The sequence below is a fragment of the Aspergillus brasiliensis genome (genome assembly GCF_001889945.1).
Source record: "Aspergillus brasiliensis CBS 101740 unplaced genomic scaffold ASPBRscaffold_1, whole genome shotgun sequence".
Classification (NCBI taxonomy): Eukaryota; Fungi; Ascomycota; class Eurotiomycetes; order Eurotiales; family Aspergillaceae; genus Aspergillus; species Aspergillus brasiliensis.
In genome coordinates, this window is record NW_027137442.1 from 3,484,933 (window position 1) to 3,502,563 (window position 17,631).

Consider the following 17,631-nt stretch of genomic DNA (forward strand, 5'->3'; position numbering starts at 1 on the left):
TCTGGACTAACCCACATTAAACCATCCTCCTACTAGAAGGAACCACAATTTAAGTAGCCCTCATAACCTGTTCCAAAACCCCGATCTGACTCAGAAGTTCCTCCTCCCCCCTCCTCCTCGCCTCAACCCGCTGCTCCTCACTCATCCTCTTCACAATAAACTCCGCCGCCAAATGAAACGGACACACGAGCATCTCCAGCGCCCTCCACTGCTGCAGCACCTCCATTCCACGGATATCTCTAGGCCTTCGACTCCCCCGTCGTTCAACCAAACACGCATTCAGCGTCTTACCAACCCACCACAAATCACCAGGAACATCATCATCCTCACTAAAATCACCAGATAGAACAGCCTCTGAGAGCTTCCCCTCTGTTGGATCCTCCCCATAAGGACCCATAACATTACCCCCTAAATCCTGAAGCGAGACGAGGAACTCATGAGCTGGGTGTGCGATGCACGCGAAGTCGAAGTCGATGAGGGCTGTGAGGGTACTTGTGCTCGGGTCGATGAGGATGTTGTTCATTGCTGGGAAGCTCTTAGCATCCATGGGTAGTTAGGGGTGGGGGCTACTTACTGAGATCACCGTGAACGAGGACTTTCGTATCACTATCAGATTCCGATAGGCCGGGGACGGTGAATCTGTCGATTAGGGATATGAGTCGTTCTCGTACTCCGTTATCTCGCCATCCGTTGAGGACAGGGCTGGAATCCGCATCGTGTAGCTCATGCTGTAGTCGTGCTTTGAGCAGGGTTTCGTAGGTGGGCCATGGGCCGCCGGTTGTGGTGGTCATTTCTGCATTGACGATGCTGCCACCGTCGGTGGATAGAGCGAGGCCGCCGTAGGAGGTGATCTCCTGTGGGAGGCAGTATGTCTGCAGTCCGGTGAGTATGTCTGCGAATTGGTTGATGATGGATTCTTTCGTTGTGGTGGGTTGAGACGGGAAGAATTCGTCTAGTGGGATGCCGGTTTTGTATTCCATTAGTGTCCAGGGTAGGTCACCCAGATGGCTGGGTTTAGAGCAGAAGGTATATATCTTCGGGATGAGATTTCCTAAGCCGGGTTGATAGGCATCGAGTGCTTGACGAGCAAGATGCATGGCAGCGACTTCGTTCTCGATCCGAGAAGCATGTGGGTTGATGCCCATGGCTTGGGGGTTGCTCATGCGGAGGATGTATGTTGATGTTTCATCTGGTGGGGAGGTGGTGCAGGGATTGGGGGGTTCCTTTGGGTTGTTGTGGAATGAGGAAGGGTCGGCGGGTTGGGATAGCTCGAGTTTGTAGATGAAGTTGTTATAGGGACATGGTCCGAGTTCTTGGTATGCTACGGGAGTGATGTTGGAGACTTGGAGGCCGTATTGATGCGTGATGCGCTGGATTTGCTCCAGGCGAGTGTGGTAGGTTTTGTGGTTGATGTCTGACATTGTGGGTTTGATGACTCCGACTTGGGGATGTGGTTAGGGGTATTTTTGCGTGGAAGAGGATGACATGGATACTTTAATATAGGAGAAAAGTAGGGGATAGGCCAGAAGTATGTAGTAGTATTGTCTGCTTATCTGTGCACAGAGCCTACTAGGGAATTTAGGGCTAACTCCGCCGGAGTCCGATATGACTCTATTACAAGGGTGAGTTATTGGTCTGGACGCCAGGAATAGACTGATTAGATGATATCGCCATCGCTTGTTATCTACAGGTCTGATCCTCAATAGGCTAGCACCTAGCTAACTAATCCTGGAGATGGGTAGGATGACAAGAAATGCATAGCGCTAGAGGATTACTGCTACAGAAACAACTTAGCCCCCAAACATGGCATTCAACTCCAAGTAACTGTCACAGTATCAGTCTTCTATATTCACTCTCTAGCTCAAGCTTCATCAACAATATCTCTGCCTAGCTACATCATTCATCATATCAACTGATTTGTATGAACGCTAAAATCTCACCTCCATCCTTGTGTACAACTCCACGTGATTCAAGCTCATCCACTGCTGCCTGAACAACATCCATAAAACACCCCAGAAAGTAGTTATCCGTCTTTTTCAAACTTCACCTTCTCCAATACACAGTAGACAAGACACCATGGAATACCATCCCAAACTCATCCTCCTCCTCCTCGCACCCCTAGTACTCGCCAGCTTATCCTTCCACCGCTACCTCAACCGCCGGCGATTCGCCCGCCACCATGGCTGCCAACCAGTGTTACGATCCTACAACAAAGACCCCATCCTCGGCCTCGACACGCTCATCGAAACCATCCGCACAGTCCGAGAACATCGCATCCTCGAACGAAGCTGCAATCTCTACCGCACGCACGGCAACACATTCACCGTGAAAGAGCTACGTCGAAACATAATCCTAACCATCGAGCCCGAAAACATCAAGACCATCCTCTCCCTCAACTTCACCGACTACAGTCTCAACCACCGCTACGAGGCCATGAAACCTCTCCTCGGCGAAGGCATCTTCAACACCGACGGCCACCACTGGGCCACATCCCGCGCACTAATCCGGCCGAGTTTTGCTCGCGAGCAGGTAACTGATCTGCGCCTATTGGAAGAGTTGATCCAAGATCTATTCGCGCTGCTTCCGCGAGATGGGAGCACTGTCGACTTGCAGGAACTGTTCTTCCGATATACGATTGACTCTGCGACGGAGTTTCTCTTCGGACAGTCGGTGGGTGCGCTGAAGAGGAATCAATCGGAGCTTGGGTTCGCCGAGGCGTTTCATTATGCGCAGATGGCGATTCCCATGCGGGGAATGCTGGGTCCGTTGCGTGTCGTCTTTCGTGATCGGAAGGCCGAGGAGTGTAATCGCATCTGTAGGGAGTTTGTGCAGCGGTTTGTGGATGAGGCTGTGTATGCCGCTGCGGCGAGGAAAGAAGAAGACGATGATGAAACGACGGAGATGAAGAAGCGGAAGTACATTTTCTCGCATGAGTTGGCGTCACGGACCACCGATAAGCAGCGCATTCTGGATGAATTGATGAATGTGCTTCTGGCTGGTCGGGACACGACAGCTAGTCTGCTTGGAGATATGTTCTTCGTGCTGGCGAAGAATCCGGCTATTTGGGCGAAATTGCGCGCGGAAGTGGCGACGCTGCAGAACAGACCACCGACGTATGAAGAGCTGCGCGGCTTGAAGTATGTGCAGTGCTGTGTGAATGAATGTATGGTCCCATACCACCTTTTTCATGATTGATTGATTGATTGATCAATGTCACTGACATGAACTAATAGCCCTACGCCTCCACCCCGTTGTCCCCCGCAACGAGCGCGAAGCAGCCAAAGACAATGTCCTCCCTGTCGGTGGAGGCAAAGACGGCCTATCCCCCGTGTTCGTCCCCAAGGGGACCATCGTCGGATACAACGTCTACGCCATGCATCGTCGACCCGACATCTACGGTCCAGATGCAGAGATATTCCGCCCTGAGCGGTGGGAAGATGGGAAGTTGCAGCCGCGTTGGGGATATTTGCCGTTCAATGGCGGACCACGCATCTGCATCGGTCAGCGATATGCCTTGACGGAGGTCAGCTATGTTCTTGTTCGCATGGTGCAGGAATTTCGGGGCTTGGAGAGTCGGGATGAGGGACCTTGGGTGGAGGGGTTGGCGTTGACGCTTTGTTCGAGGAATGGGACGAGGGCTGGGCTTATTGCTTAGCAGTCTAGAAGGAACCATCCCGTCAAACACCAAACTAGGCCCTATTCCAAAGGGAGCAATTGACTAGGACACTTAGTACGAGCCTTACGCAGGTAGTGCTATACGCTAATCGCTTAGCCAGAAACTAAACCCATCGCTTATTCCAACCACTTTCAACTAAACTAGAATAGATATGAGTATCCACCTCTCCACCTCATCTCATCTCATCCACATTGGACGCTCAGGTACACGACTACCTAATCGATCCTTGTCTAGTAACTCGCCGAACCGACGCATTAGGACGTAGATAGTAGACAGGTTCAACGCTAAGATATGTAGCTACTGATAGTGCTTACTTTGGTTTCTTTGTTCTCTTTCCCATCTTTTCTCGGTCTTTCCGAGTCTTCCGCGGTCGTTGGAGAAAAGTACAGGGAGTGATTGGTTTAGGGATAATGGTATCATTTAGGGTGTTACTTTGTGCACAGCCGCACCAGCGAGACTATTATAGGAGTAGCTCTTAATCACTAACTTGCATTGTTATTTAGTTAAGTGCGCGATGTGGACACCGTTTTCTCAACGAGGAGGGAAAGTCGGTTCCGATGGATGCATTCTTCCCAATGCCCCTGTCAAGCTTACTTTCCTTCCACCTCAGGGGCGGAGGGGATTACTCCCGCTGCTTTACCAACTCCAAAATAACCTTGGTCAACTCCTCCGGCGCAGACAACTGCGCACTATGGCCCGTTGCAATCTCACGCGTGATCCACTTCGCTCCGGTAGCCTGAACCATCGCCGTCTGGGCCGGATAAGGCACCGCCCGATCCTCAGTGGTGTGGATGTAGGCAATGCGATCATGGAAGGCCTCCGTGTTCCAACTAGCCTCCGGACAGGGACTCGAGAAGGAAGTCAAGCCCTGGCTGAGGGCAGTTTGCGTGGCGGCATCAGCGAGGGTCGGCTCGACGTCGAAGAAGAGTGGTGGCTTGGGGTCGTCGCATTTCAGGAGGTTTTGCTCTTTCTATTTTCCTTTCCGTCAACACCAACATATAGAAAAATGGTAAGCTGAAGAACATACATCCATATACATATGCGGCGGCAAATGACCACCAAACGAGTCAATCACACTCAGACCATCACCCCCACGGGGCAGGATTGTCGCGATGAAGATCTGGCCCCGCACCGAAGTGGACTTGCCCTGAGCGGCGCGGTCAGCGGGACCCAGCCCTCGTGCGGCTGCACTGGCGGGCATGCCACTGTAGGAGTGGCTGATGAGGATCACGTCTTGGTTTCCCACATCCAGAAGGGGGAGGAGGAGCCGGTCTCGGACGTAGTCGGCATCGTCGGCGGCGGTTACTGCTCCCTGGGCGCCAATGCTGGGCAGGAGGCCGGTGAAGGCCCCGTAGCCGGCGGATTGGAGCAGATGGAGGAGGTGGGCGTAGTGGGCGGGGTTCTGAGAGGCCCCTGGTACGACGACCAGGGCGGGCTTCTTCTTGTCTGTCGGAATAGTCATGATGTAGATGGGAGAAGTAGGAAGAGGAGCAGAGTGAGAGTCAGTTACGAGGGAGATATGCAACCTCAAGAATTGAGAGGGGACTGGAACAGTATTTATGCCTGTAAATGAGGGGAAGCCCAAATAACAGCGACGACTTAACACCCAGACCATCCCTCCCAAGGAAGGCGCTTACTGCCTTCTACTTTAGCGTCGCAGGATGTCTTCCCGCCAGCCTCGCGAGACACGCTACATTGGTGGAGCAGGGGAGGGTAGCCTGTGCCTGATGAGTGGCACTAGAGGCAGCCTATGGGCGAAGACTAGACCCACAGCCCTAGCCAGGATATGTCTAGCTTGAGACTCGCAAGGATAGCACAGCTAGCAGTCAACAATACAGTCCTGTTAAATGTTTCTTCTCAGCCTTCATCTGGCCTTCAACTAGGCAAATCCCGATAGAAAGTATTGTTGCTGCTGCGGTGGAAACTTGACACCTTGGGTTCAGTCTATGTCACCATCTACCGATGCGAAAAGGCAGTTATGGTCTGCAACGGCTATCCCCAAACCCAGTAGGCCTCTCAACCGACAAGAGCTCCACCTCGCTGGAGGACGTTGAGTTGGTCCGCATCTCTGCCACGCGCTGGTAAGAGTTACCCGACGGGGTATGGGTGTGAAGGCAATTGCGCGCCCCGTAAGATATCGCTGACTCTTTCTTGCCTCGGAGAATCCGAATCCATTGCCTGGGTCCTCGCCGATCACGTATCAAAGGCCCCAGCGTAAGCATCGAGCCCACGGCAATGAAGATGGGTGGTTCAATAATCGCCCAGAGAATATTATAGACGAAGGGTGCTAGAAAAGCAAAAAGTCAGTCAACGTCGCGCGCCAGCGAATAAACGCGGAGAGGAAACCAACAGTCTGGAGACATCGAGGAAAGTACGGCGTCAGACATACTACTAAAAGTAGTAGTATCCCTCGTCCATTGCACGGCGTAGTAAAGACGGACGAATGACGCCGCTATGCACCTATTGTACGTCCCTGTTGTTAACCATCTTGATGCAGCGTATAAGCGGTAGCAGCCTTTCCTTACGTGTTTCCCAGGACAAATATAACGGACACGAACAGCTTCTTTGACTGATCCACATGCAGCCTCTGTATAGCTGCAATGGGAAGCGCCAGCGTCAGAAGATCGAAGAAGCTATTTCCGGCAATATAGCAGATGATAATGGCCGACGGATTCGTGTTGTAAGAAGCGGTGAGGTCCCATTGGCGGTATACCGGCCCTTTGGAGAAGATGATAGCCAGGATAGTTGCCAACGTGAAGCTGGTAATCAGTGCAATGAGCACGTTGCTCGCGGTCACAAATCGACGTGAAATGCCGAAAATGCGCCGATAGAAGAATAGTACCGAGATTTTGATGACCCCCATTGTGGCGACCTGCGCATTTTCAAAGGCCAACTTGATCTTCAATGCTAAAACTGTAGAATCCCTGGTTGATTGGTAATTTGGGTCTCCTATGCCAGTGACGACAATTCCGTAGTCGGCAATGATGCTAGTCCCACAGGAAAGCAGCTAGCCCAAAGCGATGAATATCAGTATCATGAACGATATAGACATGGGTGGTGATTGGGGCTGTACCAGGGCGGCGATAATCGTCCAGTCATCGACACCCAAGTAGAGCTTGTAGTTGATCCGGGTGTAAATGCGGAGCGAAACGGCAAGGATGGCGACGATTTCGAGGATTGTAGTTACTGTGATAATCGCCTTGGCCGTACTGGTAATGCCTTCATTTTCATCGGAAGGCATTCTGCGGGATGGACGGATTGTGGAAGACAATGCGGTTGAAGGAAACGTCAGTTGACTCTCCTTCATGTATTATAATCGCTTTGAAAGCCATCATGTCTACTGTTGATCGGCGAGATGCATGAAGTGACTGCAGATAGACAGGCTGAATGGCTGGCTACTTCTGCTCGTCTGACCGCAGCGCCTGCATAGCCTTCGTAACAGGAATGTTGGTGTCAGCAAGTGAACAGACTGACCGAGGTGCCCAGAAGATGTCACTATTTATAGCTCATCAGAGAAATGCCAGTAACAACGGAAATCGAATCGGCTCTATAGATTAGACCGCCAGTAATCATACTTGAATATGAGAAAGTGCTCTTTAGAAAGAGGACATATTCCCGTGGACAAGGCTGAAGGGGAAGCAGCGACGATCACTACCCATTGAACCGGTTGCAGATAAGCACAAGCAACTCTGACCTCTTGCCAACTCACATACCAGCCTAGCCCCTTGCTTTAACGCAAACTGGTGGTCTTAGCTTATAGCTGTGTGATGCCAAAGGTGGACGGAGGCCGAATACTGTGTAGATGAGCCATTATGTCAAGATACATACTGGAACAAATAACGATTTTAGATTTATAAGCTACGCTAATAAAATATCAGGGAGCATCCGAGCAAGACCACGAGCTCTTCGATCTTCCAGAAATAACTTGATTCATCCCAACAACCTACGCTGACATCTAATCACCTCTGCGAATTTTCTCATACTCCGGTAAAGCCCACTTCACCATCCACTCCGACTCGAGTATCTGCTTCGTCGTGCTTCGATGCTCTGGCCTATATGCAAGCATCGCTCGTAACATCGCAAAGATAGCATCTCTCTCTTCTTCATCAAACAAAGGCATCCCCACTTCTTGTCTAGGCTGTTGCACACTATCCTCAAACCGATCCCCCCAAGAGCGGTACGGATTCCGTTTGAGTGGCCTCCCATCCCCAGTAAAATTCCCATGCCGTGCTTCCCATCTCTCCCACCACTCAGGAGGCAAAATACCCAGAGTATCTACATGTTCACGAGTCACGTAGTCTTCCGTCGCGAGAAACACTTCAAACAGTGGCCTCTGAGCAATAATGGTCCATATAGTGCAGGCCAGACTCCATATGTCGGATGCGAATGACAGCGGCTTATCTGGTTCGAAGCGAGCTTCAGGAGGACGATTGACCAACGGAGAGTGAGATTCATACTTGACTTCTTTGGAAAAAAAGGCCTCGCCAAAGTCTGTAAGTAGGATTCTTGCCTCTGAGAGTGTGATTTTCTCGCTGGGTTCTCCCAGCCAGATGGGTACAATGCCGTGGGATGGAACGCCAGGAGGAAGCGGTTTGCCGTCTAGATGGACCACTGGGTCTGGCTCGGGCGCACCATACTTGTCGTATAGTTGATCTGGTGAGAGCTGGTCAAAGCCGGGAGGCATCTTGAGAAGAATATTGCCCATGTGTAGGTCTCCATGGATAAACCCTCGGGCATGTACATAGTCCACCACGAGAACGAGTTGCGCAGCCAAAGCCCGGGCTACATCCAGCTGGAATAAGCTGACCCATGAGCCTTCTTTCAGGTCAGCGACGCTAACCCTGGCAGGAGAGGTAACATAGCAAGCGTGTTCTCCATTCGGGCCTTGAATGGAGAATGTGTCCAGAATTGAAGGGAGCATTGTCTTGCCTGGATGAACATTGGCTGCAGGATGATGCGGGCGATTGAGATTGTTTATAATATCAACTTCGTGAATTGGAGTCGGCGATGCAGACTTTAACTGCACCATACTTGTTGTTGTGCTCATCGCGGGCCAACCATGTGGTGGAGTAGGCGCCGTGTCCGAGCTTATGTAGTACTCGGTATCGGCCATCAAGGTGGTCTCCGATCTGTATAGGGTGATAGCCTCCTGGGCAGTAGTCTTCAATTCTCTCCACACCTTCGAGAGGCTCGTACAAGACATTGAACTTGCGATTGCCACCAGTGGGTATCGATCTGGGCGCGGTGCTAGCGAAGGCGCGCCGAGTTGGCATACGCGCTATGAGTGTGGGAGGATCGACGTGGGAACACAGTAGCAGCGGTCGCAATAATCGAATAGGTGATGATGAAAACCCTCTCATGATTGTGAAATGTAGTATTCTTACTGAAAACGAAATAATATGGATAGCATTGACCATAAAAACAAAATCGGCGTACGCAGTTGGGGATAAGAATTGGCTGAAGCGGTAGAATGTGAGGTGGCGGGAACTTGCAGATCTCGATTGAAGTGAACAAGTCGGGACTTCACATTTACATACTGTCACTCGTTCAACTCATCAACGGAGAATTCCATACATCCTTAGCTACTAGATGTGAATGGACAATTGTGATCTGGCTCACGCTCCTTCTAGCGTTTTCAAGTCACTACCAGGACCCAGTAACAGTGGGGTATCTTAGGAATAAATATGCAACGGTGTGTGGAGTGCCCAATGGGATGCCTGGCTGAGTTGGTGATTATGAAGAGGTATACAATCATCAGTATGCCGCCTCATAATCTTGCCTGATCAATTATATACCAAGTAGCACTCCCTGGGCAACGGTATCATATCTGTCTGCTCCATCGAGAAACGCGCATATCCTAAAACCTGGGACATCTCCAGGAGTTCGCCCGGGGGTGAAAATCTCAATATCCATTATTACCATCAATACTCTCGATATGACAATCATTGGATACTTCACTACCAGAAACTGTCATTTATTGTCTGTTTTTATACTGCATCTTTCTCCTTGTAAGCCCAATGTTCCATGTGGGTTATACCCGCCGCGATCACAGCCATTCTCTGCTAAAGGAGTTCCCCAAATCAAGTGCTGTTGGGAATGATGGGAAGACTAATGAAGTTATCATAGTTGGGCCCGAAGTGCACATGATTGTTGCCTTGGAAGACGCTTTCTGGCCTGGTAAATGGTTACTTCGTATTAAATATCATACTCATTCAGTCTGCTGCCAATAGCTTACCTGTCACTTGGATCGTTGTGCTGGAAAATACCGCTGCCAGGCAGTTCAGAGGCGCCAATATCTAAGACTAGGCGCTCACCTTGCTGGACCACAACGTTGGTGGGCCACAGTTCCACATCCACAGTGTACACCTCATTGGGAATTACAGGGAGAACGTCGGTAGAGTAGTAATCGCGATGAGGCAGCCAAGGGCGATGATGAGGGTGCTGAGGGTTCGTTTTTCGTAGACTTACTCTGAGGAAGCCCTTTGTCACAGGAGCTGGATCTCCAGCCGTCCCCGTGTAGAAGACTTCATCGCCAGTCGACGAAAGGTGGCGGAGAGATAGGAACAGATCTATGTCGGTAGGATTGGTTGACTGCCAACGACGGCGACTCACGGAGACATTGAGTTGGACCACAATGTGGCCGGTGATTTCCTTTTCCGAGTCAAACGGAGCAGACGTAAAGGAAACAAAAGCAGGACCATCGTTGACATCCCCAAATGCTTGGTACTCCACCTTGCGCGGAGCCAGATCAGTTGTCTTTTCCCAAGAGAGATCTCCATCTGGATGGAGAAACATAGGCGTATACTGCGTTCTAGCAATAGGCCACTCGTTCTCCTTTCTCCTCAGAAACTGGCTCTCGGCTTTAGGGTCATTGAACCCCACGTTTCCTTTCCGCAGAATGAGATCAACCGGTGGGACAGCCCCCTTCTTCGACCACCCTACGCGGTCTTGGCCGAGGAGAAAGGCATCCAGGAAGCTCCGCTGAATTTCCACTTCTTCCGCATAATAGAAAGGAAGGTCATGTCGTCCAACAATAAAACGGAGATATTTCAATTCCGAGCCCGCGTGGATATAGCCCTGCACGTTGCCGCGAAGATGGAGCAGGATTCCTCCCCAGTTGGCAACACTGAGCAAGGGTACCTGAATGTCTTCAAGGTTGAAGTTCACAGACGCGAAGCGATCGCTGTCTCGAAAGCGATGCTTTTGCGGCCCATCCTCGGAGCTGGCCCGATTCTTGGCCAATTCATCCGCGGATAACGAGCCCTCAATGGTGTCGTCGCCTCGGTTTCGGGCGGCTCGTCCTGCGAGGCCATACTGGTTCGGACCCACCTGTCTCTTCCAGATCGTGTCCAGACCATTCGAGAGAATTCCGCCGTGTCGGCAAGCATCGCGGTAGAAGTCGGAGAATCCTTCCCACGGGACGATGGCAGCCAAACCTTTGGGCCTACGCGCCGCGACTTGCCACTGGGTCGCACCGAAGTAGCTGATTCCCAGCAGACCGACTTTGCCGTTGCTCCAAGTCTGCTCGGAGGCCCATTCGATCAGCTCATAGAAGGCGTCGATCGTAGCTGTAGAGAGGGTATCGAGGAATCCTGGGGATTGACCTGTTCCCGTCTCGTCAGCCCTGACGACAGCATAGCCGTGCTGGGTCCAGTAGCTCGGGGTTGGCGTCTCCCAAGCTGAATGTTCCGTTTTGTGGTCGGGGTTAACCTCTGCGTAACTCGGAGGGTTGAAGCTAGAGCCCTTGATTAGACAGATTAATTGAATATGGATATTGGTGATTTGGGCGTACTGGGAATAATGCACGTCCTTCCCATATGGACCATAAGTGGCAAGGACCGGGTGCTTCGCATCAGGTACCGAGGTCTTTGGCCGGTAGACATTGCAGCGGATGAAGCTCCCATTTTTCAGGGGAACAGACACATTCTTTTCGAAGATGTAGGGGTATGAGATTGTATCGATCGTGTGTGCATCGATAGCCTGTGTCGACATTTTGGTTTGTGGTTCAGCGTCCTTAGTTTGGTTGACTCGGTCTGTTCTTTAGTTGTGCTGGATAGTCTTTCTTTCGATGGGAAGATGGCTTTAAATAGAGAGCGACCGACATATTTATGTCACTGCCACAAATACCCTGCTCACAGTGCTTCCGAGTCGAGCCTACCTCTATACCCACGAGAACAAATGAGACAACTTAGCATCTGGTAGTCATGTCGCCCTTCGGTGCTCCGGACGGTGTTTCGGGCCTTCGGTCTCGCGCCCACGGGGATTCTATCTCCGACCATTCCCCACAAACCCCGCCTTCGATGTGCAGTTGTGGGAAGACGACGTGATAGATGCCGAGTTATGATGCTTTGAGCACCAAGTTAGTAATCTAGCATGTGAACCGCAGGGGACTTGGAGAGGTTTGTGGACGGAACTTCCGGTGCTTCCAAATACTGGTATTCTTGGGGCTTCTGGCCCTGACGAGAGTCACGGGTGTCATCTAGATCGTGACAGGCAGTGGCGACATTTGAGCGTCGCCCTCTCCGGCTTTCCTTTAGCACAGAGAGAGCACATCCTCGGATTAAACAGCTTAGTGAGATTTGAAGAGGTAACTGGTAATAACCCATAGCTCTGTGTTAGCACGTGATTGCTTGGAAACGTTAATGAACATGCTCTGCATCAGGATAGCTCGAGAATAACTATCACATCCAATCACGAAGTGTAGTGAATAGAACTTCATTACCTTGGCCATACTTGACCGCCTGCTGATTAGGGCTGGCTAGAAGTTGAGTTTTTCACATGTTGCTACTTCACGGGTGAGTGTGTGTGCGTGACCCAGGTGGCCTTGTTCATAGTGTGGTGTTTAATCTGTTCGCCTTCATTCTCATTATGAAATTCTATAACGGACTTGGTCTGGTCAAGGGATATAGAAATAGATATGAGATGATCTGAATTGAAAGGATGAACTAAGTTGAAACCTCCCACTACCAGGCCCTATCAGCACCATCGCCATCACAGTTCTCTCATATCACCTCAAGCCGTGACGTCCCGAATTGACAATGGTCGCCCTCAACATCACGCATCCGCCGATTCCTGCCACTGTCCTCCAATGATCCCCAAAGGATCACGGATTTCCCTGCGCATAATCTTGTAGCAAGTTTCATAATCCACAAGCCCGCGGGAGTCCCGATACTCTGGACGACAGAACAATTGCATCACCTCAAAGTCGCAGCATTCGATGGCAATGAAGAAGCTATAGGAGTATTTGAACGGGACCCTCCACTTCCACCAGATGTACCCATCGTCACAAAGCTTTCCGTCCGCAAAGATCTCTGCCTCGGGCTCATATTCATGCATATAGTCCCACAGCGATTTCTTCATCCCGTAATGTAGCACAATTCTTGACTCCGCGGCAGAATGGTCGTCGAGTTCTGCCATCCAATGTCCATCAAGAGTCCCCTGTTTCTCTGGTGGTCTTTCCGCAAGGAAGCGGCGGAAGTACTGACGAAGCTCATCATCACTTTTGCCCAGGAAACCAGTCTCAAAGTCTTCAAAGAGTGTTTTTGTTCCCCATTCATCCACTTCTTCCTGCTCGGGATAACGGATCAGCGTGAGAAAGGGACAGGCACTCTCAGCAGTCTGGCTCTCTTCGAAGAGCTGATTCCAGACCTGAATGAAGAGTTAGCTAGAGTGCCCCAGATGCGAGAGAGAGGGAAAGTTATCATTCATACACTTGCTGGCATGTTCGCCGTGAAGAAAGTCATGATGGTGGTCATTGTGATTGAACCAACAATTGGTCGCGATGTCAGCTTGAGAGATAAACAGGTGCAAGGCTCTTGTACAGGAGAAGTATGTTCAGAAAGTGGAAGTGACAGACGCGACAGACCTCCTTAATATACCTTTGCATCTGCCAGATAGCCAAGTGTAGTATAGCGCGTATGGTGAATCTCCACAAATGAGCTTCACGTAACACTCACCAATCCTAACACTTCCGCTTTGTGTGTCAGCAAGGAAGTGCCTGTGGGATGTATGCAGTCTTGGGGCGGATAGCTGTCATGCGAACCAATAGCTCAGTAATATCGAATATCATGGTCACCCAACATGAGCCAGAAGTGCAGGGGTTTCCAGGGAGCCGTAGCTTATGTGTGCCTCTCACGTAAGCCAGTATGCCAAGCAGGGGGAGATCCGGCTGGGATTCTGAGACGCAACGGGCAGAAATTACTTTGTCCTACAGTGTGAGAGCTGGAAAAACATCTCAGTCATATTCAGAGGAAAGCTCCGGTCTAGTCCTGTTGCACTGATGTCGAGCCCATCGCGATTGGGAGCCTAATCCGGTAAGATGTAACTTTGTGACCTTTGGGCAGCCAAAACGCAGCCAGCCGAGCGTTTGCCTTCTTTGTTTGCTATTCTGGGTGATCAAGCAGGGTTCACGGGCAGCGGCCTCTCCTGAAACATGCTGTGCGACCAACATCTTCGATGACAGCTACCCTGCAGAAACCTGCGACTGTGGTACTGCCCCTTTGAAATAACTTCTACAACTATCTCGGGATGTCAGCTCCTAAAGCAGTAATTATTGCCCATGGTGATTACTGCAGCATTGAGTTCCAGTCAGGTAACTATTCTGCTCCTCGAGGTTTACTACCTTTGGAACCAACAATTTCCCAGGGGTTGCCAACAACCCTACTCCTATCCAGCAGGACAAATGCCAATCTAGTCATCTGACAGTGACAGGCTATTAGAATATTCAGCCTCAAGCTTCTGAAAATGACTGACTTCCAATTGACCGTTTTCTCAACGTATTACTTCCTCTTGTGTGCTACTACTTCAGGCGTCATGTCCAGAACAGGGCTTCTCAACGATGAGTGTTGCGTGCAAGCTTCGTGATCAGCTTGTTTACCTTCGACCCCATCAAGCGCCTTATTGATAGTGAGAGCAGGTTTCACCAAGGATGTTGTATCTTTCTTCATCCCTGATGTTCCTGGTTCAGCTTACTCTTTCCGATATACCGTACGACTCTGGATACAATCGCCAGGTAGAGTCAGGCATTTTAGCCCCAATGAGGTGCTACAGCCATGCTCCTGGAGGGATCTGCGATTTGACATCTGGAGAGCCCCAAGGCCAGATATAAGAGCCAGCTATCTCATGTACGTAGCTGTCGGGATCGTGGCATGCACCAAGAGACATCACATTGGCAGGCCATTCGATCTTTGTTCCAGGGCTTCATCCAATTCAGACGCTTTCTATACTCTTTCATCATGCGGGGCACATATCTTGTCATTGCATTTGTCTTCTATATAGCGAGTCTCCACTGCGCCCATGCAGCCCCAATTCATCCCCCAGAAGGTGCTGCTGTGACCGACTTGGAGAGCCGTGCTCCTCCTGTTGCCGGTTCAAGCAAAAGCCGCCCTATTCAGGGGGTAATGGAAGTTAATGACAATAATGCTCTTCCTTTTGATGGCGACTGCTATGCGATTCTGTGTCTGGGAAAGGAACCAATCTTGTGAGCCACTGGCGGTAACCCATTGAACCACCCCAGGAAGGGCATTGATCTAACAGACACATTTCCTTCCATTGTTCAGCCAGAGAGATGGATCGGAGAGCAAAGAGAACCGAAAGGATGCCGGTGTAAAGAAGAAATTTCCAGGGAGCACTGGTACTGGTCCCTTTCGAAACCCGACAGCGGCCAAGGTCAAAATCCCTGGCAGTCTATATGTATCTCCAGAGGAGTTTCCATACGCATCAACTACCCAGGGGGGTCATCAGTAGGTTCACTGATGATAATGCATCACTTAGCGTACTGACCAACAAACAGAGCCATCCTATTTCCAGTAACTGAAGAATCCCAACACTCCCAGGGCGGTACCATCAACGGCTTCTACAATAAATACGGAATAAAATCGGCACACCTAGATAAAACTAGCTGGTTCGAAATCACCGGATGGACAGGACAGCTCGGGTAAGATCTCATCTGATCTCTCTGTGTCATTCTTCTGGCAAAGCTGATTTTGAGTATCCCTCAGTCCCTACTGCAATGCCCTTCAGAAGAACAAAGCCAAGCCTAACAAGAATGATGTCATCTGTAAACCGGGTGCTAATGGCAAGGGCAAGTGGGGATTTGATGTTGGTGAGTATGCTTACACTTATGATGGCCACAGCTACCGCAAAGCACAGGGCAGCAAGTGAGAGGGATGACGAGTACGATGAGGATGAGGATGTGTTCTGTTCTATGTATCTGTATTATTAAATCTAGATGAGAAAGTATTCATGCATCTCTACCAAGGGCATTGGATTGTTGACACTACGAAGGCTGACTAGATGGTTTGCAGCTTCTCAAGGAATTGGCAACATCAATATGAGTACATAGACAATCCTGGACTATTATTCAACTAGCTTCTCACATTTGGATTCTAAGATAGGAGAGTTCAACCGAAAAGAAGACCATAGCCTGGTAATCCTAAGAAGCACAGTGATATCAGTACATCCGTAGACATATGAACGGAATGCTCTGAAGGAGCCCCTTGATGTATGTTTCATGTTGCTAACTATCGAGTGAGCATTACTTGGGCTAGGAAGCAATCTGTACGTGTCTTTCCTTTAATATCTTCATTCTTTTGCTATGGTTTTCTCTTTATTCCCGCATGCAAGCACAGAGACTGCCTCGATTCTACCCAATTGCTGGAAAAGCCAATCCTAGGGCTCAGGATAACTGATGACAAATCCCCAGAAGCACCACATTTGAAACTTTACATGTCACGCTTTTCCCTATAAAGTAATTCATGTTATTCATCTGCAGCATTGTCCCCTCAAACATCGAACGTCCGCTGATCATAACGTATGTACGGCTCACTTCCATGGGCAACCCAGGCCCATATGGATGAGCATCTACTCCATACTGTAGCGGAGCCTCCACAAGTGCCATTTAAGTGTCAGTCCCACATGCTGGATTCTACAGTTGATATTTGTTGTATTAATGTTTGAGTTGCAAGAGATGTGTACGTCGGCGGTGTTTTGATGCTGCACGGAACGGCGTGAAGCAGCATGTCCGCAGCGATTACTGGCACCTTGAAGGTCTACATGAGCTAGTAGGCAGTTCCCAGACCATGGTGCGTTAATCAGGGCAGATGGAGAGAAAGCTTTGGCGTAGCGAGTCAGGGATGCGCTGACAGAGTGCCCACGCAAGGGTGGTTTGCGGCAGCTTGCATACTTGGTGCTGTTATACGCTTAATGAATCTTTTCCTTCGTCAATCATTTCTGATATTTTCTCATTCATCGAAGGTTAGTGATATCAGTAGATTCATAGCATCTTGCATGAATTCAATGCTCCAAATGGAATGATGTATATGAATACCTTCAAGCAACTATTCACCTCTCTGCGGCTCCCTCTGTCTATAAATTCTTCCTCTCCTCCTCTTTCCTTTCTTTCCTTTCCATCTTCCTCTTCTCTATATAAGATCCCAAACTATCTTACTCCCGCTTTATCTGTGCCTCACATCTACTTTCGATATATCGTATTGATATTACTACTCTTCTTATCACACTGGATGACAGACTACATTAGACAATGAGGTAGCCAAGAAGGTGCCTTCTTCATTACCTTGAGATACAAGCTATCATCCATGTAGGCTCCAGGTAGATAGGGCCTTTTATCATCTATCTTTGTAACCAGAAGTATAAGCTGACTGGGTCCATCCCGTCTGACTTTCCGCACAGTCTTAGTGGATGTTTTGACGTCGTGATATGTGATGAGGTCCACTACTTACGGAACAGCACTTCGGGCACTTCACTCGCTGTGCGGTGGCTAGAGGGCTCCTTCAACTTACTCATAACAGCAACCCCCTTCTTGAACACCCGGAATGCCGATTTCAATGGATAGCTACTCTCGGCTCTTACTCCACAACTCGCCCATCCCTTCGGGCCAGAGTGCGGAACAACTGGCATCCAACCACAAGTACCTACTCTCAATTGAGTACTTTCAA

General features: G+C 50.0%; 8 protein-coding genes across 8 annotated transcripts; 2 read left to right on the top strand and 6 right to left on the bottom strand.

Moving 5' to 3' along the window:
* Positions 1–49: 49 nt before the first annotated feature.
* Positions 50–1,421, bottom strand: ASPBRDRAFT_71291 (phosphotransferase family protein; the record flags this gene model as incomplete). Its single annotated transcript, XM_067629124.1, has 2 exons — positions 50–525; positions 575–1,421. 2 exons carry the CDS (start codon positions 1,419–1,421, stop codon positions 50–52), a joined length of 1,323 nt encoding a protein of 440 aa, XP_067485275.1.
* Positions 1,422–1,859: 438 nt separating this feature from the next.
* Positions 1,860–3,832, top strand: ASPBRDRAFT_37257 (cytochrome P450). The gene is made up of 2 exons (XM_067623686.1): positions 1,860–3,163; positions 3,234–3,832. The coding sequence occupies exons 1-2, from the start codon at positions 2,077–2,079 to the stop codon at positions 3,653–3,655; spliced, it is 1,509 nt and encodes a 502-aa protein (XP_067485276.1). The 5' UTR covers positions 1,860–2,076; the 3' UTR covers positions 3,656–3,832.
* A 466-nt stretch (positions 3,833–4,298) lies between these two features.
* Positions 4,299–5,138, bottom strand: ASPBRDRAFT_191291 (alpha/beta hydrolase; the record flags this gene model as incomplete). Its single annotated transcript, XM_067620345.1, has 2 exons — positions 4,299–4,646; positions 4,704–5,138. The coding sequence occupies 2 exons, from the start codon at positions 5,136–5,138 to the stop codon at positions 4,299–4,301; spliced, it is 783 nt and encodes a 260-aa protein (XP_067485277.1).
* A 514-nt stretch (positions 5,139–5,652) lies between these two features.
* On the bottom strand, positions 5,653–6,917 carry ASPBRDRAFT_191292 (uncharacterized protein; the record flags this gene model as incomplete). Its single annotated transcript, XM_067620346.1, has 4 exons — positions 5,653–5,963; positions 6,027–6,136; positions 6,202–6,683; positions 6,750–6,917. The coding sequence occupies 4 exons, from the start codon at positions 6,915–6,917 to the stop codon at positions 5,653–5,655; spliced, it is 1,071 nt and encodes a 356-aa protein (XP_067485278.1).
* Positions 6,918–7,542: 625 nt separating this feature from the next.
* Positions 7,543–9,107, bottom strand: ASPBRDRAFT_255479 (uncharacterized protein). The gene has a single exon (XM_067622188.1). The coding sequence runs from the start codon at positions 8,877–8,879 to the stop codon at positions 7,632–7,634; it is 1,248 nt and encodes a 415-aa protein (XP_067485279.1). The 5' UTR covers positions 8,880–9,107; the 3' UTR covers positions 7,543–7,631.
* Positions 9,108–9,516: 409 nt separating this feature from the next.
* Positions 9,517–11,894, bottom strand: ASPBRDRAFT_142373 (CocE/NonD family hydrolase). Its single transcript, XM_067619198.1, has 3 exons — positions 11,469–11,894; positions 9,912–11,411; positions 9,517–9,850 (listed from the first exon to the last, which is right to left on the bottom strand). The coding sequence occupies exons 1-3, from the start codon at positions 11,666–11,668 to the stop codon at positions 9,757–9,759; spliced, it is 1,794 nt and encodes a 597-aa protein (XP_067485280.1). The 5' UTR covers positions 11,669–11,894; the 3' UTR covers positions 9,517–9,756.
* A 619-nt stretch (positions 11,895–12,513) lies between these two features.
* Positions 12,514–13,744, bottom strand: ASPBRDRAFT_167468 (uncharacterized protein). Its single transcript, XM_067619615.1, has 2 exons — positions 13,387–13,744; positions 12,514–13,324 (listed from the first exon to the last, which is right to left on the bottom strand). The coding sequence occupies exons 1-2, from the start codon at positions 13,429–13,431 to the stop codon at positions 12,731–12,733; spliced, it is 639 nt and encodes a 212-aa protein (XP_067485281.1). The 5' UTR covers positions 13,432–13,744; the 3' UTR covers positions 12,514–12,730.
* Positions 13,745–14,910: 1,166 nt separating this feature from the next.
* ASPBRDRAFT_191296 (uncharacterized protein) lies at positions 14,911–15,838 on the top strand (the record flags this gene model as incomplete). Its single annotated transcript, XM_067620347.1, has 4 exons — positions 14,911–15,155; positions 15,235–15,417; positions 15,468–15,611; positions 15,676–15,838. 4 exons carry the CDS (start codon positions 14,911–14,913, stop codon positions 15,836–15,838), a joined length of 735 nt encoding a protein of 244 aa, XP_067485282.1.
* Between the last annotated feature and the right edge of the window lie 1,793 nt (positions 15,839–17,631).